The 27,176-nt window shown below is 40.1% G+C and overlaps 1 protein-coding gene and 1 long non-coding RNA gene across 2 annotated transcripts in view; one reads left to right on the forward strand and one right to left on the reverse strand.

The window, feature by feature from the left end:
* Window positions 1-26,395, reverse strand: part of arsj (arylsulfatase family, member J) — a 40,639-nt gene extending 14,244 nt beyond the window's left edge. The window contains exon 1 of the mRNA XM_033651809.2: window positions 25,423-26,395. Within this exon, the coding sequence (XP_033507700.1) occupies window positions 25,423-25,733 (311 nt within the window). The 5' untranslated portion in view covers window positions 25,734-26,395. The remainder of the gene's footprint in view (window positions 1-25,422) is intronic.
* On the forward strand, window positions 10,045-14,134 carry LOC117272762 (uncharacterized). Its single transcript, XR_004502965.2, has 3 exons — window positions 10,045-10,136; window positions 11,303-11,354; window positions 11,640-14,134. It is a non-coding gene; the product is annotated as an uncharacterized LOC117272762 (long non-coding RNA).
* Window positions 26,396-27,176: the final 781 nt, after the last annotated feature.

Genomic DNA, 27,176 nt, shown 5'->3' on the forward strand with positions numbered 1-27,176 from the left:
AGAACGATCTGCTGCCGTAGACAACTGTATGACAACAACACCCCTGCATTTTTAATATTTCCTCTAGGGATGTTACCACACAGAGTAAAAGGGGGAAATGATGGTGTGAAACAGCAGAGGCACTTTGTCAACCCGCTGAGTTAACATTACTGTCATTAGCATCAAGCTAGCAAACAATGGTACATCCTCACGGTCGGACATAAAGTAATAACATTAACAAATAGCGACGGGGCTTTTACTCACCACAAGTGCAGAGGCTCCCAGCTTCATTTGAAACAAACTACATTATAGACGGTCCATTATTTATTAATCCCTCAGAGTCAGGACTAAACATGGGGAATCAGGATTCCAGTTTTATGCAGCTAAAAACTGGAACAGTCTTTCTGAAGATGTGAGACAGGCCTCTATTCTGACAATGTTCAAATCTAGGCTCAAAACAGCTCTATTTCACTGTGCATATGACTGAAAGGATCTTATCTGCACTCTTCTCTTTTAAAGTTCATTTTATAATGATTATTTATATTTTTATTTTGTATTGTGATTTTAATGCATTTTCTTGTTCTGTAAAGCACTTTGAATTACTTTGTGTACGAATTGTGCTCGACAAATAAACTTTCCTTGCCTTGCCTTGTGTGTTTATATATTTTATCCGCTCCGTTGTCTTTGTAAAGTTAACATATCGCACCGTCATTTCAAACTCAACACTTGTTTCAAATTAAAAGCCCCTTATAACCTCGGCTGAGAGAATCCCTCCATTTTCTAAATAGGCTTTTATTCTGAAACATTTGTCAGAACTTCCTGTGGAAGATACAGTAGCTTGATAGTTTACATGTGGCGCTTCAAATGTAGCTCCTGCCATATGCTGACACTTTTAGGTGACTACAACAACATGTCGGCTGGCACATGAACAGACACAGTTCTGGCAGTGACTCAAATAATAGTGAAAGTAATAAAAACAGGACAAGAATAACCCGATGACATCACACACGCCGTGAAAGACGACCGGGGATCATTGGTGAGTACCAGCGTGTAGCGTGTATGAGGCATAATGCAAGTCCTGAGTCTGAAATATGTCTGTCAGCGAGTCCTACTCCACCTATTTAGACTCCACCGTAGACAACGGCAGCATTTCTCCGACCACGTAGCGAGCCACAAGCTCCGTGGCTTCTTTCAGACTGATAGGTTTAACGTTATCCCTGTTATTAGAACCAAACGACAGCCGTTGCTGTTTCGGAGCTGAAGGACCAGCGTTCTAAAAGTAACGTAAGTAACTGATGTCTTGTTTGAAAATGTACTTAAGTATTTTATTACTCAAACAGCAAATTAACGCGTTAGGTCACTCGTTACTGCAAAAACTAAACAAAGTACTCTAATGCGTTACTTTGTAACGCATTATACCCAACTCTGCCCAGCAGCCCAGTCTGCTATGATTGGTCAGCTTGCTCAGTCTGTTGTGATTGGTACAACACTAAGAGCGTGTATTGGAAAAGTCACGCCCCTTAACTTTAACTCAATTTAACCTTGGAGGCTACATGAGCTGCTAACAACATGCTGTGGCTAAGTTAACAAGATCCTCAGTTCTTCCGCATCAATTTAAGTGAAGAAACACAAGCTGATAGACTCCGAACCACCTTCGCAACAAAGTCTGGAGCAGGAAAATTCACAGTGGTAAGTTTTTATTTTGTAGCCGTCTTATATTTCAGCTGTATCATGGTAACAACTGTACATCTGTTGATTGACTGAAGGTGAAAACGTCAACAATATACAGTAATCAATTACTGGAGTGGAAACACCTACAGTAGCGCTCGCCTGTTATAGGCAGTGGTGTAATGTATTGTAGTGTATTAGACTAATGTAGCTTGTGTTGGGTAATAATACCAAAATTATTATAAATTCAGCTACTAACACATTCCCCATTAAACCAAACAGGTTTTAACTCATGAATTCAGCAATTTTACCACAGCAGACTGAGATGACAGATTTCAGTATGATACACAAACAAAAACATAAAAATTACTAATACATTCAAATGTCTTCACTGTCCCCATTCGACAAAATCATCTCCACCTTATGTTTGTAATCTACAATATGTACAATGTACCAATAAATCACAGTTTCTCCTGTGATAACATAATTCTGTATGAAATCAAAGTTTCATAGTAAAACACATGTTGCTTCCTGGATCAATATTTGTTCTATGCAGTTATGTTGTCTCCTGAGTCTTTATTTGCTTTCTTATAAAACAGTATGGCTTGTCTCTTTACTTATTATGTTTAAAGGGAATGAACCAGGTTCCACTTCATCCTACATGAATACATACAGTACAGGCCAAAAGTTTGGACACACCTTCTCATTCAATGCGTTTTCTTTATTTTCATGACTATTTACATTGTAGATTCTCACTGAAGGCATCAAAACTATGAATGAACACATGTGGAGTTACATACTTAACAAAAAAAGGTGAAATAACTGAAAACATGTTTTATATTCTAGTTTCTTCAAAATAGCCACCCTTTGCTCTGATTACTGCTTTGCACACTCTTGGCATTCTCTCCATGAGCTTCAAGAGGTAGTCACCTGAAATGGTTTTCCAACAGTCTTGAAGGAGTTCCCAGAGGTGTTTAGCACTTGTTGGCCCCTTTGCCTTCACTCTGCGGTCCAGCTCACCCCAAACCATCTCAATTGGGTTCAGGTCCGGTGACTGTGGAGGCCAGGTCATCTGCCGCAGCACTCCATCACTCTCCTTCTTGGTCAAATAGCCCTTACACAGCCTGGAGGTGTGTTTGGGGTCATTGTCCTGTTGAAAAATAAATGATCGTCCAACTAAACGCAAACCGGATGGGATGGCATGTCGCTGCAGGATGCTGTGGTAGCCATGCTGGTTCAGTGTGCCTTCAATTTTGAATAAATCCCCAACAGTGTCACCAGCAAAACACCCCCACACCATCACACCTCCTCCTCCATGCTTCACAGTGGGAACCAGGCATGTGGAATCCATCCGTTCACCTTTTCTGCGTCTCACAAAGACACGGCGGTGGGAACCAAAGATCTCAAATTTGGACTCATCAGACCAAAGCACAGATTTCCACTGGTCTAATGTCCATTCCTTGTGTTTCTTGGCCCAAACAAATCTCTTCTGCTTGTTGCCTCTCCTTAGCAGTGGTTTCTTAGCAGCTATTTGACCATGAAGGCCTGATTCGCGCAGTCTCCTCTTAACAGTTGTTCTAGAGATGGGTCTGCTGCTAGAACTCTGTGTGGCATTCATCTGGTCTCTGATCTGAGCTGCTGTTAACTTGCCATTTCTGAGGCTGGTGACTCGGATGAACTTATCCTCAGAAGCAGAGGTGACTCTTGGTCTTCCTTTCCTGGGTCGGTCCTCATGTGTGCCAGTTTTGTTGTAGCGCTTGATGGTTTTTGCGACTCCACTTGGGGACACATTTAAAGTTTTTGCAATTTTCCGGACTGACTGACCTTCATTTCTTAAAGTAATGATGGCCACTCGTTTTTCTTTAGTTAGTTGATTGGTTCTTGCCATAATATGAATTTTAACAGTTGTCCAATAGGGCTGTCGGCTGTGTATTAACCTGACTTCTGCACAACACAACTGATGGTCCCAACCCCATTGATAAAGCAAGAAATTCCACTAATTAACCCTGATAAGGCACACCTGTGAAGTGGAAACCATTTCAGGTGACTACCTCTTGAAGCTCATGGAGAGAATGCCAAGAGTGTGCAAAGCAGTAATCAGAGCAAAGGGTGGCTATTTTGAAGAAACTAGAATATAAAACATGTTTTCAGTTATTTCACCTTTTTTTGTTAAGTACATAACTCCACATGTGTTCATTCATAGTTTTGATGCCTTCAGTGAGAATCTACAATGTAAATAGTCATGAAAATAAAGAAAACGCATTGAATGAGAAGGTGTGTCCAAACTTTTGGCCTGTACTGTACATACATAAATATAAATACAGCAGAGTTTTATCTACAACACTAATAGTGTCCAATCCTCCCCATTCAGGTGTCCATCCTTCCCCGTGTGGTATTCCGGGTACGCCAGGAGCTTCCTGATCCGGCTGGTCACTGTGTTGGCCTCCAACTGCCTCTTGGCTGAAGTGAGAGACATGTAAGGCAACCACTTCCCCCTTTGAGGGTCTCTTAAACTGGGATGCCAGGTCCATTGAGATGGGGATCTTCTGCATCTCCTCAGCAAACGGTGCTGGGTTCTCAAACACCTCCACAAAGACAAGCCTCATCAGGTCATCTACAGTCTGTAAAATATTGCATTTAAATATTGATTTTTTTTTTTATTAAATTAGGTGCTTCCTTGACTGCACCTTCTTTGTATATATTTCAAGTGTTGCCATAATTATTTCATATTTTTTTTATCTGATGTCATTATGTTGGTAATAAAAATAAAATTATTTACAAATTACTGTATGTAAGGTCTGTTTTTACAGCCTTTGCTGAGGGCTAAACAAAACTAAAAGAATACATTTTCACTTTACTTATCAAACATTTTTTTAAACTCTGCTAATAGCTCATAGTAACATATACAAAAAATCTGAAACTCAGATTCCTCTGTAATAACAGAGTTGCCAGGGTTACATGTTGAGTCATGAGGGTCTACTAGCTCTGTTGAAGTTTCTCCCTCTTTCTCCTCCAACTCAACATGAGGTATCGTACTTGGTTTGAAACCTATGGCCTTTATTGGTGTTGATGACAGATGGACGTCCAAATGAAAGAAAATATATGTACATATACATATGTATATATTTTTCCTGCTCTAACGTCCTATGAAAGTCAAAGGTATGTGATAATATAAAGCATATATTCTGAAGCTTTTGGGAAACAGCGTTTGAGTACTGTTAGGTACTATATATCATGCACAAAACTACATATAATTTCTTTGTTCAGTGCCTTTGCTTTTCAGGGTCTACTCCCTCAGAGTAGCCCTGTACAGCTGTGTGCTGGGATGCCACAGACTGTGTGCCCACTGAGACGATTTGTGGACGGTCCGTTTGGCATCCTACATCATGGAATCTGGATGTAGTGGAGAGGTGCTGGGTACCAGGGCCCTGCTGTGATGTACAAAGGAAAATTAATGTAAACACATTAATTAATGTTAAGACAAAGGAAAATTAAGTAACTTCATCTGCTATTGCAAAATAAAACAGTCAACATCTAAAATGCAAACAGTGTTGACCCATGTAAAATCAGCAGACCACACGTACCTATTCAAACACATGTAGAGACAGCAACACACACATTGTCCTTTAATTACATAAATATCTCCCCAGCTGTGTTTTCAGGACCAACTACACTGTTAGGTAACAATATTGTGAATGGCCCCCATGTAACAGAGCTCCAAGTAAAATACAAGTTGTACATCTACCGTAATTTTACGGTAGATGTACGGTAGGTGTATACAAGGTATTTTTTAACATATTAAAAGCAGATGATGACAGCTGACTGCTGTCATGTTGTCAGCTAATCACTCAAGCTAGCGTTAGTTAGCTGCTTAAATCGAGTATTACATACACAAATGTTGAAACTTTTTTCAATATGGAGATGCTACACATCGTTAGCTCTGTTACATTCGCCACAATTTAATCTTTAAGTTCATTTTACTGAGACCACCCAGCTGGCAGAGTAACTTACTAATAGCTGAGTAACAAAAGCATCTCAAAACAATAACCTTCTTTAGCCAGTTAGGCAACGCCTACAGCTTCAATGCTATATAATATATTTAAGAAAAGGGAAAAACACAATAAGCATAAAAGGTCCTCTTTTAAAGCTAATTCCAAATTAAACTCCCAGTGTGGCCACACATTTTGACGAATAAATGCAGTTCTTAATTCAACCCCAGTTCAAGTGCTGTTGTGTAGTCAGCTAACTGCTTGAGCTAGCGGCAGTTAGTTGCTTAGATCAGGCATCACACATATTGAAACCTTTTTCAACATGGTCATGCTTTACGTCCATAGCTCTGTTAGATGCTCCACAATTCAATATTTCAGTTCATTTTACTGAAACCACTCAGCTGGCAGTGTAACCTTCTATAAGCTGAGTAGCAAAAGCATTTCAAAACAGCAGCTATGGTTAGCCAGTTAGCCAAGTCCTACAGCTAAGCACTGAGTGTACAGCCTAACGTTAGCTCCTACAGTCATCCACAACATGTTTGTTTTTAAATAACAATTTCACAACTCATAAAGCATACTTACAGGTTGTGATCCTGAATCTCCAGATTTGTCTAACAAAGTGAATTGGCCCGTCTTTCAGGAGTAATTGCAGTGAAAATTCAGCTGTAATTCGTTGCCAGTTTGTGAAGCAGTCCTCAGGAAAATGGAGGGAACACAATAAAATGTACGAGTTATACTGTTGAGGAATATAGTTAAAAATAATTTCCAACCACTTATTCCTCCTCTCCTCTTGCTTTGACAGTCCAAACAATGGTAATTTGCGGTTGCACTGAAAAAAGCAGTCCTCCACAGCGCTTCAACAGTTCAAGCTCTCCATAGCCTCTGCTCCAGCTCTGCTCGAAGTGGGTTTATTTGGGGGAGCGGCTAAGTGGCCAGGTGGGCATTGTGTGCATTGATAATGTGTTAGCGATACGACCAAGTTATGGAAGTAAAGGCAGGACCCCTGACAAGTGCAAAGGTGCAAGGGCCCGTTCATTGCTGCTTGCAGCATTAATGAATTTTTGTTTTTTCTTTGCTTGACAAGAGTGACTGCAGGTTAAACACCTGTGGCCAATGGAGAGAATGGGCAGGGGTGGGTATGAAGACATGATTAAGACCATCTGTATGGTACAGACTGCCTTCTCCACACTCTTACTGCCTGCTAGTATTATCTGACCAAGAGTCAAGAAAAGTAATGCAAAGGGTTAGAGATTTAGCTGAAGGGCTAAAAGGTGTGTTTGTGACGTATGGAACGTGCCGCAAGTCCACATGCTGGATTTGTCTGGACAGGTATGTTGACATGGCTCTCAAGCTCTGGAACATTCATCACTGACACTCCAGAAGCAGGTTTACTTAATTACACAGGACCCAAAATAAGTGGAAAGGTTTAAGAAATATTGGTTCCCCATGTTATGTACATTCCTCCAACATATTTAACATTTTTTAGTGTTGGGGGCTGCCCTCTGCCCTCACTTTTGGCAATCCACCTCTCCTGATCAGTTAAGATCAGTGGGAGTGTGATGAGGTTGAAAAGCACAACAACTCTGGACTTGAAGGAGCGCTCTGACTTTAAGCCTCTAATCTCATCAGTGCAGCTCAAAGAAAACCAGACAGGTTGAAATTTTTCTGATGCTGTGAGTTTCCCAGGGGGTAGATAATGTGGAAATCTCTTCTTAAAGTGCAACTTGCAGGTAATTTTTTTAAAAAATACATAAATATACATAACCTTGTCTGAAAATTACCATATGAGAAGTTAATTCAGAATTTATTATGGTTTACACGACATAAGGGCACAAATTCAGAGGAAAAAGTGGCTATTTTTAGCTCCTCTTCTAAAAACGCTTTTTTTTTTTCAACATCACCTGATACTACATTTTCATTTATCTCTATTTGTTGTAGAGGGACAATATACATTAATGAACATTTTAAAAATAAAATGTAAATGCACCCATAGCCAAAAGGCTAATTTCCATTGGCAGTCCCCCTGCCAGAGGGAACACGGCTAAGTGACCTGGTAAAAAAACAACAAATTACAGTAAAACAGTAACATTACTGTTAGAAAACAGTAACATTACAAATATATACAGTACAGGCCAAAAGTTTGGACACACCTTCTCATTCAATGCGTTTTCTTTATTTTCGTGACTATTTACATTGTAGATTCTCACTGAAGGCATCAAAACTATGAATGAACACATGTGGAGTTATGTACTTAACAAAAAAAGGTGAAATAACTGAAAACATGTTTTATATTCTAGTTTCTTCAAAATAGCCACCCTTTGCTCTGATTACTGCTTTGCACACTCTTGGCATTCTCTCCATGAGCTTCAAGAGGTAGTCACCTAAAATGGTTTCCACTTCACAGGTGTGCCTTATCAGGGTTAATTAGTGGAATTTCTTGCTTTATCAATGGGGTTGGGACCATCAGTTGTGTTGTGCAGAAGTCAGGTTAATACACAGCCGACAGCCCTATTGGACAACTGTTAAAATTCATATTATGGCAAGAACCAATCAGCTAACTAAAGAAAAATGAGTGGCCATCATTACTTTAAGAAATGAAGGTCAGTCAGTCTGGAAAATTGCAAAAACTTTAAATGTGTCCCCAAGTGGAGTCGCAAAAACCATCAAGCGCTACAACGAAACTGGCACACATGAGGACTGACCCAGGAAAGGAAGACCAAGAGTCACCTCTGCTTCTGAGGATAAGTTCATCCGAGTCACCAGCCTCAGAAATGGCAAGTTAACAGCAGCTCAGATCAGAGACCAGATGAATGCCACACAGAGTTCTAGCAGCAGACCCATCTCTAGAACAACTGTTAAGAGGAGACTGCGCCAATCAGGCCTTCATGGTCAAATAGCTGCTAGGAAACCACTGCTAAGGAGAGGCAACAAGCAGAAGAGATTTGTTTGGGCCAAGAAACACAAGGAATGGACATTAGACCAGTGGAAATCTGTGCTTTGGTCTGATAAGTCCAAATTTGAGATCTTTGGTTCCAACCGCCGTGTCTTTGTGAGACGCAGAAAAGGTGAACGGATGGATTCCACATGCCTGGTTCCCACTGTGAAGCATGGAGGAGGAGGTGTGATGGTGTGGGGGTGTTTTGCTGGTGACACTGTTGGGGATTTATTCAAAATTGAAGGCACACTGAACCAGCATGGCTACCACAGCATCCTGCAGCGACATGCCATCCCATCCGGTTTGCGTTTAGTTGGATGATCATTTATTTTTCAACAGGACAATGACCCCAAACACACCTCCAGGCTGTGTAAGGGCTATTTGACCAAGAAGGAGAGTGATGGAGTGCTGCGGCAGATGACCTGGCCTCCACAGTCACCGGACCTGAACCCAATCGAGATGGTTTGGGGTGAGCTGGACCGCAGAGTGAAGGCAAAGGGGCCAACAAGTGCTAAACACCTCTGGGAACTCCTTCAAGACTGTTGGAAAACCATTTCAGGTGACTACCTCTTGAAGCTCATGGAGAGAATGCCAAGAGTGTGCAAAGCAGTAATCAGAGCAAAGGGTGGCTATTTTGAAGAAACTAGAATATAAAACATGTTTTCAGTTATTTCACCTTTTTTTGTTAAGTACATAACTCCACATGTGTTCATTCATAGTTTTGATGCCTTCAGTGAGAATCTACAATGTAAATAGTCATGAAAATAAAGAAAACGCATTGAATGAGAAGGTGTGTCCAAACTTTTGGTCTGTACTGTATATATATATATATATATATATATATATATATATATATATATAATACCCCCCCCCCCCCCCCCAACACACACACACACACTCGGTCCGGTCCACTACCAATGACAAGCTCTGAGTACCCTCAGCCACACAAGGGTGTACATCCCCCAACCAGACAAGGCAAGAATTCATATCAACGACAACAACAAATTTCACACAACAAACAGATAAACCACACTCTAAAAAATAATTCAGCTGCTTAGTAAATATCACAATAATAAAAAGCTATAATACCTTAATAAATAATAAATAATAATAATGATAATAATAAAATCTCTAAATATCACTTAAGTGGTTGTTTGAGTTGGACATACCAAAATAAATGCCTAAAAATCCAACAGTTACTTTTGTCTTAAATGTAAATGTATTGTCTAAATTTATTTCACAGAAAGAAATTAGTATTTGACTAACAAATTACATTTATCAGATATCCTTAATATTTTTTATATACTTTAATCAAAATACTTGCCGATGGAGTAATTGTACTGATCAGTTTCAAGAACTACAATTATTACTCATTCCAAATCAGTATTCTTCATCTCTAACAACAATTTAAGAAATTGAGTAAGTTACGCAACTAACGTTATAACGTGGACGCCATTAACAGCCGCACAAAGCGAACATGCTCATGGGAAAGCTGCTTCTCCGTCTGCTCAATGTCTGAAAACAAGCAAGAGGCCATTAACGGAATGAGTCATTTTTTCATCCTGGTAAGTAGCCAGCTTTCAAAAATTAAGCAGCGGTCAAACATTGAATCTGTCTCCGTTTATACGCAACTTTATACGGTGTAACATTTTGAATACTGTCGCAGCTGTGCTGTCGTAACGTTACGGGGTTTACTATTCAAACAAGTAACGGACAGCGGCGACAGAGAAGCTAGCTAGAGACTGCTACACCTGATAGAGAAGTCTGTCTCAGCTTATACATGTTCTTCTTTTCATTCGACTAACGTGTTGTGTTAAACGGTTGCGGTAAGTGTGTTTTTCTCTGTCTCCTTTTGCTGTTGTTAATGGCCGCGCTTCTCTGTCTCCTCCTCGGTGTGTTTGACCACCGCAGAGCAGTCAGGCTGAAGCCACGTTTCCACTTGGCTTTGACCGCATTTCTTATTGTTTCAGCCACACTTCGCATGTTGGGTCACTTAGCGAACTGTCAGTGTTTGTGTTCGTAACTGCTTATCTTAGTTTGTACTGAATCATATAGTTTGGCAAATTAATGCAAACTTAACTACTGTTGAACAGCCTCCCTCTGTACCTGCGGCACCTGCAGCAGAGGGAGGGCAGGAGGATGTCTGTTTTCTGCACTCTTTCTAAACCTTACACAGTTTTTTGATATCAGAAATATTATCGAGTTTACTGACTCAGATATTGAGTTTTTATTGTGATTTTGTTGTTAAAAACTTTGCTGTTGCTGCACAAGAGATGATATTTGGTTACCGGTATATTTAAAATATAAATCTGCTCCAGTCCTGCTCTAAATTTAAATAATAAAAACTTAAAGAAAAAAATCATATTAAGAAATAAGAGTTATGCTGAAGAACAAGGGCACTAAGAGTTTGGATGAGAATAAAATCCTAATAATACCCACCTTTTAGTTTGGAGGGATGAGAAAGTCATGGTTCAAATCCCTTCACTATATGCCTCATTTATCCAGTGTTATATTTTGGGGTTTCAGAATTTCTATTTCACAGAACTTTTTAATTATTAATCTGCTTGTTCTATTAAGGCATTTTCTATTTCATAATTTGGATAAGTTGGACAGTCCTGTCCAGTCATGTTTTTGTTATATTTTGGGGGGAACACTTGATAATGGCTAGAGCAAGTAAAGTTGATTTTTTTTTTCTCAAAAATGTTAAATATTTTCAATATCTGTTTCACAGCACCATGACCGCTAATGGAGAGGAGGTGAACAAAGACAATGAAACAGAGAAGGTAAATGTCATACTTTAATTGTTCCAGGAGGATAAAATGTGTAAACACTAAAAAAAGGATTCTAAGATATTTATTTGGTTTAATACAGTTTCAGGAAAGCAGTGAATGACATGAGTAGCACCTGGATTTTGGCCATGTTTGATTGCATTGGACAGGGGAGCAGTTACAAAAGTCTTGGACGTAATACAAACTTTTACTAATTTCATATGTCTGATATATCTGAGCTGTCCCTTTCCACTAGTCTGTTAGTTCCCCATGGTAACACTATTTATCATCCTTTTTTAGGTGGCAGCTTATGGGATGGCAATGTAAACTCTGCACATTTGTGGATTCGTCAAAAGGAGCACTTCTGAAGCATTATCGAGTGGAACATGGTACCTTTAGTCATGGATATTCAGTACCCTGTCTTCATTTAAACTGTCCTTGCTCCTTTAAGACCTGGGTTAGCTTGCGTGTACACTTGTTTAGATCCCACAGGTTGCAAGAAACTGAAGAGTGTGAAGTGGTGCAATCTTTCAAATGTAAAATTTGTGACTCATTTTATCCTAATACCAAAGACTATTTTCAACATATTAATTCCCACTTGAAAAGACTTGAAACAATAGAATGTGCTTTTGATGGATGTGATTTCAAGACAAACATATATGGGACTTATGCGACACACAGAAGTAGGAAACACAAGTCCTATTCATGGAAAGATTTTAAGGCTGATGTGATTGAAAAACATCCCTTTCGTAATGAGAATGATATCGACTTTCCAGTGTTGGAATTATATGGACATGTGGACATAGATACCACCTTAGAGTTGAAACTGGCAGAGGAGGTGATGAAGATTTATGTGAGCCGCAACCAAGATGGGTCAGTTGAGGAACCTACTGATGTAGAGATTGTGACTGAGGGCATCACTGTCCTCAGCAGCCTTGTAGATCTTAGCAGAGCCTGCTGCTATCTGTTGGGACTAACCTATGTCTTGGATCTGAGATACCCCAAGAATCTCAAATTCAGTTTTGAGGTATTCCAAAAAGTACTGCTGGAGCTTGATCCTGAAAACTTTTCAAACAAGGCTCAGAGACTGAAAAATTATCTGCGTATGTAGTTTCAGCAAGATGCTCTCCTTACTTGGGAATTGCCTTTTGGACTGTTGTTGTTTGCTGTTTACTTACTCTATATGAATGTAAAGTCTTCCTGTTCTGGGTTTGTTTCCGATACATGCATGGTGACTTAAAGGGTAATTAAGTAGTTATTTACAGTGGGGTTGTGTGATGTACTTGTGCATAGGAAGTGCATTCCATACAGTAGGCCGCTGTCTGGGGAACTGCCCGTTGGTCCGACAGCCCATTGTTCCGACCACATTAAACCCATTGTTCCGAAGTCCCGTTCTTCCGAAATCATCATGATGCCCTGTGGTTAAGGTCTGGTTAGGTTTAGGCACAAAAACCACATGGTTAGGGTTGGGAAAAGATCATGGTGTGGGTTAAAATGAAAAAGAAAGTGGCAAACACATAAGCCGTGAGCCTGCTTTACCTCAAGCCTTTCCCAGCTGACCCAGAGCCGGTCGCGGCGCACCATCAAAGTAGAAATACGCCCACCGGGAGCCGTTCAGCACTGCGGACCATCGGACTAATGGGATGTCGGACCAATGGGCTGTCGGACCAATGACATGGACCCGCTGTCAGCATGTTCCCATTTTGGAGAAGCAAAGGGGAGGTGGACCAGAAATGCTAGGCTATATACAGCTGTCCATTAGGTCGGTAGCTAAAATGCATTTTAGCCACATAAACAAAAGCCTTCTTACAAGAATCAGTTTTTGTTGAAGTGTACACTATAATAAGAATATGTTTAGCTCGTTACCTTGACACCAGACAGCATTTTTTTTTTAAAGCACCAGTTGAATTAATTAGTCCCAGCTACCAGAGTACATTGAGAAAAGGAGCAATCTTAACTTACTACCACATGAGTCATTGTGCTATTGCTGTTAAACACCGAAGTCACAAAATAAATGGACTCTGGTGGCAGGGACGAAGTGATTCATGTTTTTAAATTCAGGTTCCTGTCTGGCAGCAAGGTAACACAGCAAACATATTCTTAGTATATCATACACTTAAATTCTTTAAAGTGGGCCTTTTTTATTTGTCTAAAATCTGTTTTAGGCGCTGGCCCTACTACAAAGGAGTATATTGTCTGGCATCTCTGGTCTGGTCCTATTCCCGTCTGCTTCCTCAAACTGGGGATGTGCAGACTGCTGTCCACTGTATATAATATAGTTACTATTCATAAGCACCTGATATAGACACACTTAAATTCACCCATATTATGCATTCTTTTGTTGTTGATTTTGGAGACCAGACTTGGTTGGTCAGTAATATTAATTTTGTTGTAAAATGTTATGGGTTCATAAGGCAACATAGATGGCTTGTTGTTTTGTCTTATTTCATGGGTCACAACCATGATGATGACCCAGTTGCAGAAATAGTTAACATGTAATAGAAATGGCCAAACTTCTTGTTGATGGCCTTGTTTGCTATGTAGTTAATAGAGACATCAGTGTTAAACAGAAACTGTTTTAGAAATGGTTAAAAACTCACTGTAGAATATTTAAATTGATAGATGGGCATTATTGTTTGTGCATTTCACCCCTAGTTTAAGGGACCTCTTAAAATGTCCACTGTTTTTATAGCATTGACATTGTGACATGTCATTTGCAAAGTAGACCAAGTGGAATTTAGACTTAATGTCATGTTTTATACTGGTCAAAGTTGACAATAAATGTTAAATTTCAATTTTACTGTTCTCTTGTGCTTTGTTTTTTTCTTTGTTTATCATTTGTTTTTTATATATATGTTGACCACAAGTAAAGTATTCTAGAATAAAGAGTAAATAAAATTAGAAAAAATAAATAAATGTAACTGATATATGACTTAAATTCAGTAAAAACATTCAGTAAATATAGCACAGTTGTTTTGTTAAATTGAGTGTTATTTTCTGTTACATCTGCCTAGCATTTCAGTTATATCTAGTCATCATGTTTAGTGTTTTTGACTTAGAGTTACTATTACATGGACTTAAGATTTTAATTATATCTACTCAATTTTATAAGTCATGGTACTAAATGTAGTTATACTGATCAACTTAAATTTTTCACTTGGATTTACTCAAGTCATAAAGTATATGTAAATGATTTCACAGCTTTTAAATTTACTCTATTTTTCAGTGTAAAAATGTTACACCAATATAATTGAGTACACACTAGTTAGAGTTTTTAGAGTGCATGTACTACAGGGGATGCAGGCACTAATGTTGACATATTTGGTTGTAAATTAGCCACTCCTTTAGCTTTTTTTAAAATGAGCTGTATGAGATGGACTCTCTTACGTTTTTTGGGATTGTATTCCACTCGTTACCTGCCCTATTGGTAAAAACTGATTGGCCAAATAAAGTTTTCCTGAATGGGATCTCACAAACTCCTCTAGCTGCCCCTCTGGTGACACTTGTTGCAGGTGATCTAAACTGTACAAGGCTGCAGAGTGGAGGTGGAGCTAGGCTGTGACGGATTTTGTACATTAGGCAACAGTTTTTGAAAATGACAAGATTGTTCCAGTTTAGAAGCCTATATTTATCAAGTATTGTGCAATGATGAAAGGATTGTGATTTTTTATCCAGAACTTTGAGAGCTTGTTTATATAAGGATATGACCGGATTTAGAGTAGTAGAGTTCACAGTGGCCCAGGTTGGTAAACAGTAATTAATATGAGATATTATATGTCACGAGAGGGACTCTGCGTCCTTGACCCTGCCTCTGTCCAATGCGCAGTAGTAGGTGGTAGTGAGTCTGAGTAGTAGTAAACTTGTGAGTTAGTATTTTTTCGGTTGTTAACAGTGCATTTCACCATTTGTGATTATGCCGAATTATTGTGTTTGTGCAGGTTGCACAAACTCGAGTCTGTCAGGACATCGAGTCCACCATTTTCCGGACAGAAAAAGGAGTGGAGTTAGTTTTCGTGCCTGGGTGCGTTTTGTGCAGGTGAAGAGGTGCGATTTCACGGCTTCATCTGTGACCAAAAACGCGGTCGTGTGCAGCGCTCATTTTGGACAGGAGGATTATGGGTGGCATGAGGGTTGATGGGTAGTGTGTGGCATGTTATGTCTGGTCTGGGGGTCAGATTCTCCACCAGAGCCCAGAAGGCATCCACCTCCCTGCAGCACATACTCTCCACAGCTGAGGACATGGGCTGGCAGTTCCCACAGTCTATCATACAAAAAATTGTCAGGAAATCTCTCTCTCTCTCTCTCTCTCTCTCTCTCTCTCTCTCTCTCTGTCTCGCCGTCATATGCATATGAATGTACATTTTCAACCTCTTCAGTCTCAAAACTAGTACTGGGATCCATGTTTATTAATGTTACACTCAATCGAACTCGGCTGGACTCCCTTACGCGTCACTTCCGGTTAGTGGGTTTTTAGATGTGGAAGCAAAATTCTCTCACAAAAACAACCCTAAAACTCACTGTAGTGTGTATATATGTTTTTGTTTTTTGTTTTAATCGAGTTTCTACATCATTTTCCTACACATTTATTCACCATGGTCACCATGGGCTTTAAGCTCCTGTTACTGGAGGGTTGAAGTACTTTGCTATGGGTCCAACAGCAGCTCTACACAACTGCTTCTAATAATCTGCCAGTTCTATCTTATCAGTTCATAAAGATCATATCTTCAAAAAAATCACAGGAAATCTGGGCATTTTTAACATGGACCCTATTTGGACCCTATTTTCTCAAATGGTTTACTTCTGACCAACTACCACAATATTAAAAACATGCCTTATTCAACTGAAATATCAGTGAAAGGTAACAGTACCTAAACAACTGCTTACTAGATTTTAAATACAGGTTTAGTGTGTCAGATCTAGTGGCATCTAACGGTTAGGGTTGCAAATTGAAACTTCTCCTGTATGCCAAGTGTGTAGGAGAACTATGGAGGCTGACGTGAAAAATGCAAAAAAAGCAAATGGCCCTATTAGTGCTCTTTGGTCTGTTCTGGGCTTTTAATTTTTTTGTGGTTCCCTTTGTATCAGTCTGTCACCTCTCTACATTCAGAGGTTTTGGCAGGTCTGTGATCACAGTGCAGGCAGAACTCTTCATGAGTTCTTGTTTCCTTTGTGGAGTTTGAGTTGCGGGATGGATAATTGATCAGTTGATCCGATCACAGCTGATCAGATCAGATTGATGGATGAGGTAAGCAGCTATTGCTGAGGCGAGTAAAAGCAAATTTTTAGAACCAGCGCAATGAATGATTAAGTTTCTGTGCTCCGAGAATGTGAATAACCAAACGGTAAATATATTACAACAGCACTCCTGATGGATGGACCAGCCCTAAAAATAGAAATTCATTTGTGGCACCAGACATTGATATTGTGGGGGGCTGCCATAAATAAATGGATGTGTGGGAAACCCTGGACTCTGTGGAAGAGGACCCACTCAGTATATATCAAGGCTCATTCAAACCAATTCTTACTTTCAGGTGATTCTAAGCTAATGAAAACATACTTATGAATATTATATTCTATTTCTACCAATATACCCTTCTACAAAGATCCTAACTAAACCAAGTTCCCAACCTGGATGTCAGAACCCCCAGATGGTTTGCAGTATAAATCTAAGGAGGTCATAAGATGATTGATAACATGGGAAATAAGAGAATTAACATACTGTGCTACACATTTTTTTCTGACTTCTCTCTAAATCTAATCGCTCAAAAAAAAAAAAAAAAAAAAATACTGGTTAGTTCCTAATGCTTCTATAAACTATTCAAATTGCATAAAACTATCTCTGAAGAGAAAGTTCACTCTTTTGTTGAGCTGCTAACAACTCTGGCATGAAACCCCAGGCCCCAGGGTGGCAAATGGCCTTGTTTTAAAGTGTAGTAAGGCACCAAGGTTGATACTGCACTCGACATCCAAGAAATTCCACGTTTCAATCAAATTTAGATTGTTTTGAACCCAAGGTTATAACAACTACCATCACCAATAAACAATATTGCCGTTACATGACCCCACCCTGGTGATGATGTCATCACTGTCTTTTTTTGTTGTTGTTGTTGTTGAGCCAATTACTTGAAAAATAGTTGTGGCCTGTGTCCAATTAGCAGAACAATATCTGAATTGCCAATGACTCAAAGAGAAGAACTGAAAAATGTGCTAATTTGGCTCTGATGCAGCCCCTCAGTCTACAGTCACCACTCTGTAACTTCACTCAATATCCCAACCACAGCACTATGTGATTGGTTACATATCCCAACCAATAGCATATCAACACTGAAGGCCGCTGTGCCCCAGACAGCAAAGATGGAGACTGGACCTGTTCCAGTGAGTGAGCAGATTCGGAGCTGTGTGTCAAATGTAAGACAGCACATATTACTGAAGTTTTAATAAATATCACAGTCTGTACTACTTGTGTATAACACTTGGGGGTGAACTGCCAAAACGCCATGATATGTTGCTTTGTCACTGCTGTAAAAAAAAAAAAAACTGTTATAGCCTTTTTCAACCTAGAAACTGACTTTCAGATCACCAAATCATTACTAGGAGACTGTTAGTCCCTGTTCCACAACTGCATATCCATACAGTACTAATCGTTGCAAAACCAGTACATTAACCCAGCTGGCACAGGACGTCAATATGACGTCAGAAACATGTTGGACTCTTGTGTCAGACGTTAAATTTGGGTTGGAATGAAAATCAGTTTGATGATATTTTAAATATCTAACAACTCTGTGTGAATGTTATATAAAGCTTTGCAGATGTGTTTTTTTTGACTCCATACCTTATGACTAAATGCCATTATTCTATGTCAAGATGACCTTGGCATGAGATGACTGGAAGATGTTGGATTTCTTTTTTTAACAACACAACTTAAAACCAACAAAACATCAACCTCATCTGTCGTCAGTATTCTTCGTCAAATTGACATTGGCATTAGACGTTGTCCTGACACTGAATTTTGGTCACCTGACATCATACCCTAAATTCAACAAAATGTTAACTTTTAATGGAGTTGGTAGCAAGCTGGGACAGCATACAAGACTTAGTGTAACTATCTCTTTGTGAGAAATAGGTGGAAAATATTTATTTATAATTTAATAAAGCAGGACTGTCACAACTATTCATGATCAAGAGATCTAGTGTAATTTTTGAGAAAGACTTGTATTTGATCTTGTTTTTGTTTTGTGCTATAACTTTTTCTCTACAGTCACCTTCAAATATATTGATCAAGAAAATGCAGTTCTTTAGCTAAGTGGACTCCATCTCCATCAAAATAAGGCTGTAGAGACAAGAAATTGAATTATTATCAGGCTGGCCGAAGGTGTCAGCATAGGTATCAGTATCAGGCCTGAAAGAAAACACATCGATTGACCTTGAATAGTGAATATGTGTATATATTTAACCTGTTGTAAACACTATGTAGCCACTATAGTATCCTGAGTTCAGTCTATCACACAAGGGCTGAGCTGTGATAGATTTAAAAACCCATGAAGACCAGTTCACATTAACAGTGAACACAGGTTCTCCCTGGATTTTCCAAAGCTTTCTGACTGTGGAAACTGTAGTTTTCATGTGATACAGCTGAAGTGATAATGTGTTGGTATCATATGGTCTCAGGATGTTTATTTTGACTGAGCAGTCCCTTGAGTAATTTATGAAGCAAGACAACCTGACCATCTGGGGGACAGTTGAGAAAACCACACAGCCAGTGGTCCATAGCAAATATCTTAAACAAGAACAGAATGAGAAATAAAGTCATAATAAAATCTGATTCTACACAGCTAACATGCAGCTGGGTTCAGACACAGGTAGTTGCCATGGTAACCAGTTTAAACAGCTTGTAAAAACTTAATCTGGGTCTTATGAAGCCGCTTATGTTTTGGATCCAATCCTTTACTCAGTCTGATATTTGCCTTGACAAGTCGATGCAAGTGTGCCAGAAAGACTTAAAGAACTTTGTTCCCTGAGCTTTAGTGAGAGTCCAGCTGACACAGACAGCTGATGTTTTAATGTTAGCACACAGATGCATGGTGTTTTCCCATTCAAACTCAACCACACACACACACACACACACACACACACTCCCTTGCAACCACCTGCTCAGGAATACAAGCCTGGAAACCTAATTGTATCTATAGCTATATGTCTACATGGATGTTAGCTAGGGGTGTAAATCACCAGTTTCATCACAATATGATACTATACGATCTTTTCATTTTAACCCAAACCATCTTTTTCATAAAACTTCAGGTCTATCTGGCTTAAAGCCCTGAAGGAAAACTTCTCCAAACAGCCATAAAACAACAAGATCATTAAACAAAAGTATCGAATTCAGCTCAGTAACAACTGTCAAGGTTCATGGATAAAACAACTGATTTTTGCTAATCACCCATTATTAGCTTAAGCATGTTTACAATGCACAAATTAGCCTAGCAGCTAGCGGACTTTGTTTCCTCTTCTCATAGCTTAACAAATTACATGTAAAGTCATTATTATTCTTATTCACCAGCGGTTTAAGTCACTGTATCCCCTGACAGAACAGCTCAGTTGAATTTCAGTCTGCAGCTAATGTTGCCACAGTGAGAAGTTAGCAGAGTGAGACACTCGTCCAGGCAGGTATGTCATGTTTTTTAATCTCAAAACAGTATTGTTTACATACACTATGTGCTCTGTCTGTTAATCCTTATTTCAGGGTTGCCAACTCTCACGCATCTGGCGTGTGACACACGCATTCAACTTCCATCTCACGGTCTCACACTGCCCAACCAATTCTCACGCCAGCGACGAACGCTGGAAAAAAGGCTGGCAGCTGAGTATTTTAAATTAATTTCAAACAGCCGGTGCACCGGGTGGGTGGAGCCAGACTTCAGAGAGGGGAGAGGAAAGGGGCAGACTCCACCTGACCGGTGTACCGGTTGAGTGAAATGGAGTGTAGCCAAATGTTTCTATGGAAAACTACTCTCTGATTGGTGCCCAATCCATACTTGCGCTTTGATTGGGCAGCTCTAGTCTCACAGTCAGCCAACTATGGGCCGTTTCACGCGCTGGGGAGGATGTGACTTTTCAAGTGAACTGAGAGACGTTTGACTCACTGGTAGTTTGATGTCTTCGGTAGCGCCCGGACCGCATACTGGATGTCCACTGGATGCGTCGCGTGCGCGTTCCGTCAATGTCTACTGGAACTTTAGCGGCACGCATGCGAGCGGCTGGAATTGTCGGATCGCGAGATCATAATGTCACGCGATAATTTGCAGAAACCCTGGAGGTATAAAGCAGGGCTGGACTGGGACAAAAAAATGGCCCTGGCATTTGTGGCCATGGCGACCCACTATGATTGGTGAAATGCCATACGCACATACTATGCTGTTACCAAAATTAAAATAAATCTCAGTAGTACCCTACGTGCCCTGGAAGAGAGTACCAAGGCTAGAAAATCAATGTGCTCATTCACTTCTCATATATATTCTGGTGGTAGTAGATGGCCACGGAGCACACAATGCTTATGGTGAAAGCACTTGACAAAGAAACTCTACAAGATTTATCATTTCAATTTTTAATAAAATGTGTGCAAGTACAAATATGATTATATAAGTTAATAATAAGAAGAAATAAGATAAGATTGCATTTTTTTGTCCCAGTCCAGCCCTGTACACAGGTCATTGAAAGTCCTTGAATTTATCTATTTCTGTATGAAATTGCATGAAAATAGGATTTCGCCATGTGAATTTCAAAATTTTCTCAGGGGAGCACCCCCCGAACCCCCCTTGAAATCTTTCTGCTTGTCACAACAGGACATATTACTGGATTTAATGATATTGGATCGTTGATCATTAAATCGATCTATTGATCAAGATCGATGGATTGTTACACCCCTAATGTTAGCTGAGTCTGTTGCTCCTGTCAGCGATTGGAGCAGCTTACAGAGAGCAGAGGAACAAGGAGGGGGCTGCACTTTTCTCATTATTTTCTCAGACCCCTGCTAAAAAACAGCAGTGCCCAGCAAGTTTCCTCCTTTTTTCTAAAGAATGGAACAGATGGTGGAGGCAGTGGAGGAGAAACCCTGCAGAGCTGCACATACAAAGAGGGAAAATGCAAATGTGAAACATACTGTAAGCAAACTACAAAGCTGGACAACCATTCAGTCACCATGTTAAAGGGGTGGTCCGGACTATTTGAAGTGGGGTTGTATGAGGTACTTATCCATAGTTGTGTATTACCTACAGTAGATGGCATTCAGCACACCCACAGTTTAGAGAAGCAGGATGGAGTATTGCCAAGGAAGATATGAAAGATATGTACTGCTGTGGACGGGGGCAGCAGCAAAATGTATTTAGCCACGTAAAAAAATCAGTTAAATGTACACTATAATTAGAATATTTTCACTGTCTCACCTTGCGCACAGCCATTTCCAATGAGGAACTGTAGTCGTCATCTATGCTCTCTTCAAAGCCACCAGACTCCTTTGACAAACTAGAATTACCGCCCCCCAGTTAGGCCTATATGCCTTAGCACACCACTCAAGTTTCTCTTACAGTTTACATCAATGTCTGTGAAAACATGGATGTTTCAGAGTACAACAAAATTGAGGTAGCAGCTCTCAGATTCATGGCAATAAAGGTATAAGTTAAAAACAAGGCAGCGAAACAACAGCAATAGAAATATGATAAAAAGAAATTATAAATAAGAAATAAGAAATATCACTAAACTGTCTACAATCAGCATAGGTGGAAACACAATTATCTATCTATTATTATCTATTAGCTATCCAATCTCCCAGGGAAACCCTGCTTTGACGGTATCAATATAATTGATGCCACATAAAATAAAACATTAAATCCAGGTTGTCATAAACCATGATTTTCCTTGGAACACAGCAGGGGGTTTATAACCATGGTCTATAGCAATGCTGCAGCCACCCAGGGATGAAATAGGGATCCATAATATTGGATTTTTTTGCCGATATCTGGTATAACAACTTTTTTCCCCAGCTAATTTTAGTGATCATCAAGTCTCTTCTGTAGTATAACATTAACATCATATTATACATGCATACTTTTATCCTGATGGCCCACCAGCAGATGGAGAATGAAATAGAATGTGTCTTTATGTAATATTCATTCATTGTGCAAAATAAGAAAAAGCATGTTGGCCAATTCTGATAGATCATTTTAAAGCTAGTATCAGCCGATACTGATGACGTGCCGATATTATCATGTATCCCTTGGATGAAACATACTGGATGAAAATGAGATACAGCTCTCAGGAGACATCCATCCATTCTTTATCTGTAGCTGTTTATCCCAGCTGACACTATTTAAACACCTCATTATTTGATTATCAAATACTTTATCTCTAATTAGTTTGACTACTAAATCAATACTTGAGATAAATCAGATATGACTACTTGATGACCTCATCTTCCTGCCACTGACTTATTCCAACACTGACAACACAGATTACATTTTCCTAACGTTAGAGAAATGTAGATGTTAGCAGTGTATGTGCAGCCAGTGAAGGCCTATACCTGGGAATAACAGCACTTTCTACTGTAAAACATCACCAATAAAAGCATATAAACAGAACTGGACATGTCGCAGCACAAACTGGATCTGAAATCGAGGAGAAATTTGAAACATTGGCAACCGCGTTTGCGTTTCCCTGATATTGGCACGTAGCTACAGGTAGCAGTGTAGACTATCACTGTGTCTCAAATCACAAACATCCGTTAGTACACTACAATGTAGTACACTATGTACTTATGTGGTGCCATTTTGCAATTACTGAAAGTGATAACGGCTTTTTATATATATACAGTACAGGCCAAAAGTTTGGACACACCTTCTCATTCAATGCGTTTTCTTTATTTTCGTGACTATTTACATTGTAGATTCTCACTGAAGGCATCAAAACTATGAATGAACACATGTGGAGTTATGTACTTAACAAAAAAAGGTGAAATAACTGAAAACATGTTTTATATTCTAGTTTCTTCAAAATAGCCACCCTTTGCTCTGATTACTGCTTTGCACACTCTTGGCATTCTCTCCATGAGCTTCAAGAGGTAGTCACCTGAAATGGTTTTCCAACAGTCTTGAAGGAGTTCCCAGAGGTGTTTAGCACTTGTTGGCCCCTTTGCCTTCACTCTGCGGTCCAGCTCACCCCAAACCATCTCGATTGGGTTCAGGTCCGGTGACTGTGGAGGCCAGGTCATCTGCCGCAGCACTCCATCACTCTCCTTCTTGGTCAAATAGCCCTTACACAGCCTGGAGGTGTGTTTGGGGTCATTGTCCTGTTGAAAAATAAATGATTGTCCAACTAAACGCAAACCGGATGGGATGGCATGTCGCTGCAGGATGCTGTGGTAGCCATGCTGGTTCAGTGTGCCTTCAATTTTGAATAAATCCCCAACAGTGTCACCAGCAAAACACCCCCACACCATCACACCTCCTCCTCCATGCTTCACAGTGGGAACCAGGCATGTGGAATCCATCCATTCACCTTTTCTGCGTCTCACAAAGACACAGCGGTTGGAACCAAAGATCTCAAATTTGGACTCATCAGACCAAAGCACAGATTTCCACTGGTCTAATGTCCATTCCTTGTGTTTCTTGGCCCAAACAAATCTCTTCTGCTTGTTGCCTCTCCTTAGCAGTGGTTTCCTAGCAGCTATTTGACCATGAAGGCCTGATTGGCGCAGTCTCCTCTTAACAGTTGTTCTAGAGATGGGTCTGCTGCTAGAACTCTGTGTGGCATTCATCTGGTCTCTGATCTGAGCTGCTGTTAACTTGCCATTTCTGAGGCTGGTGACTTGGATGAACTTATCCTCAGAAGCAGAGGTGACTCTTGGTCTTCCTTTCCTGGGTCGGTCCTCATATGTGCCAGTTTCGTTGTAGCGCTTGATGGTTTTTGCGACTCCACTTGGGGACACATTTAAAGTTTTTGCAATTTTCCGGACTGACTGACCTTCATTTCTTAAAGTAATGATGGCCACTCGTTTTTCTTTAGTTAGCTGATTGGTTCTTGCCATAATATGAATTTTAACAGTTGTCCAATAGGGCTGTCGGCTGTGTATTAACCTGACTTCTGCACAACACAACTGATGGTCCCAACCCCATTGATAAAGCAAGAAATTCCACTAATTAACCCTGATAAGGCACACCTGTGAAGTGGAAACCATTTCAGGTGACTACCTCTTGAAGCTCATGGAGAGAATGCCAAGAGTGTGCAAAGCAGTAATCAGAGCAAAGGGTGGCTATTTTGAAGAAACTAGAATATAAAACATGTTTTCAGTTATTTCACCTTTTTTTGTTAAGTACATAACTCCACATGTGTTCATTCATAGTTTTGATGCCTTCAGTGAGAATCTACAATGTAAATAGTCATGAAAATAAAGAAAAAGCATTGAATGAGAAGGTGTGTCCAAACTTTTGGCCTGTACTGTACCGCATCTTCTTCGTCTTCTTTTTAAACTGTGGATTGCAAATGGACGGTAGCCTGATCGCCAACATTTGACCTATTGGCTTCTATTTGACAACAGTAGTGCAAAAAACATAGTTACATCTGTATAACGTCGTGGTGTTCACTATAGCGCTACCACTGACTTATATCTTATGTCTTTGTTCATTTTGTCATAATATTGAAAGCTTAGAAATATGAGAATGAGGATGTCATGGTTAAACCCATGTTTTCATCTCACACTTGCATGCACATTTTACTGACTTCATTTCTGCTTCCCATCATTACTGACACCAACGAAGAGATCTGATCACGCCATGTCATAACTGTCTAATCTCACATTAAAAGAGATTAATCATTGCATAAGAATTAACAGACTTGGCACAGTCAGATGGATGATAACCTGTACTCTTTTAGCTGACTACAGGCTGTCCAAGCTTTTCTCCCAATTTCAGAGAGCCCCTGCAGGTGCATGGCAGTCTGCCTGGAATCCGTCTATCAGATAGGCCTATTTCATCCGGTAAACTCCATTAAGATGTGAAGTACAGGGACCAGAGTTAGGAAACTAGAGCACTACCTGCCGGTCATGAGTTGGCTCCTGGATGGGCTGCAAAGCGGCTGCACATAATAATTTTCCAATTTGACTCCCTGCGCTGCCAGCCGGTCCAGAGTCGGGGTTTTGATCTCGGAGCCGTGATACCCAACGTCCCGGAAGCCCTGATCATCCACGAGGATAAAAACGATGTGAGGCGGAGAGTTGGGCTTATTAAACTCGTTCCCTCGGTTGCGCAACTCGGCATTCCAGTTTTCCCACGACATCTGAACGCTCCATGTCTGGGAAATGATGAAGCTGAGGAATAAACTAAGCGGGACCCACAGGATAAACATGTTTCAGCCCGATTCAGAGCTCCAGGTGCGGTTAGTGTCGGTTGGTGGGGCGGTGTATGCGGGCGGTAACGTGTCGCACATATTCAGGGGGAACAGCAGCACTTGGAAATCGGGTTCGCATCGTTTTCGGTCCTTTTCTCGAACCACACAGTCCACCTACAACTCCGCGGTTTGCGGAGAAAAAAAAAACATCAGAGGGGAGGAAACTGTCGATTAATCCACGTGGAACCTGATACACCTCCTGATCGGCTGGTGTTTCGGTTTTACAGCACACTCTGCATGTTAAAAACCTTCACAAGTTTCAAATGTGCATGAAACTACACGGAGGTCTGTCTATCATCCCCCTCGACTGTGGAGTTCTTGTCAAAAGACGCGCAGAACTTCCACATAACTAACAGCCAATGAAGCAGCCAGCGCAGACAGTTCACAGCAGATGTCCTCCATCCTGTCACACTGCGGTCCTTCCCAGCACAGAGCACACTGAGGAGTGAAGGATTTCACTGCTATCTGCTAAAGGAGGAAGGTCCATGTGGATATCCTCTGCTCGCAGGAGCGCCCAGCAATACACTCTGTTACGATGCGTTCAGGAACAGCTCGAAAAGCCCATTATATTATTTATTTATTTTTTTTATTTAGCCTATTTTTGAGTGTCATTATCTAATACATGGTTTTAAACAGGGGGTCCGTGACCTCCTAGAGGGTCCTCAGAGTTCGGGGAGACCGGGGTTGGTAGTCACACTTGCTCTTGTGTGAATTGCTCATCATCAAAACATCTTTCAATAGTCATTCCTAAATTAAATAAAAAGCTTAAAGTCTTGGCATGGAATGGATATCCTTTTCATTTTTACAACTTATTGTAACAAGACGAAATTCACCACTGTCACACATTGTGACAAGTAACCCCATCACAAAAAAAGATTAAAAACTCTTTAGGTTTTTTGTGTTTTTTTTTTTTTTTTTAAAGATACACATACCAAATCCATTTTGAAATCAATACCACATCTATATTAGTGCTCATCAATACCAATAATGTGTTTTAGCCATGAATTTGAACCAGGTTGTTGTTTGAATTAGAAGATGGCTTTTTTAATGCCCGAGGGGGAAATTCATTTTTTTCACTCTGTTGTCACATGCACACATGCACAAACAAGACCTAAACACGCGTTAAATGGAGAGATGTCAGAGTGAGGGGTATGCCCATGGAGGCTTGGCCTGTGTGGGGGCTTGAGCTGGTGACCCTCCAGTTCCCAACCCAAGTCCCAACCCATGGACCCACCCCCTTCAATTATCCTCTGTAATGAGAAGTGAAATAAAGAAATTTACAGTGCTGAAAATAATCTAGCCTTTATTACTGTAAAGCCATTGTTTCAGAACAGTTCATCACAAATATAACATTAAGTATATTTTAAGGCTAATACTTTAACTTGAGTAACATTTTTTCAA

Source organism: Epinephelus lanceolatus, chromosome 22 (genome assembly GCF_041903045.1).
Source record: "Epinephelus lanceolatus isolate andai-2023 chromosome 22, ASM4190304v1, whole genome shotgun sequence".
Classification (NCBI taxonomy): Eukaryota; Metazoa; Chordata; class Actinopteri; order Perciformes; family Serranidae; genus Epinephelus; species Epinephelus lanceolatus.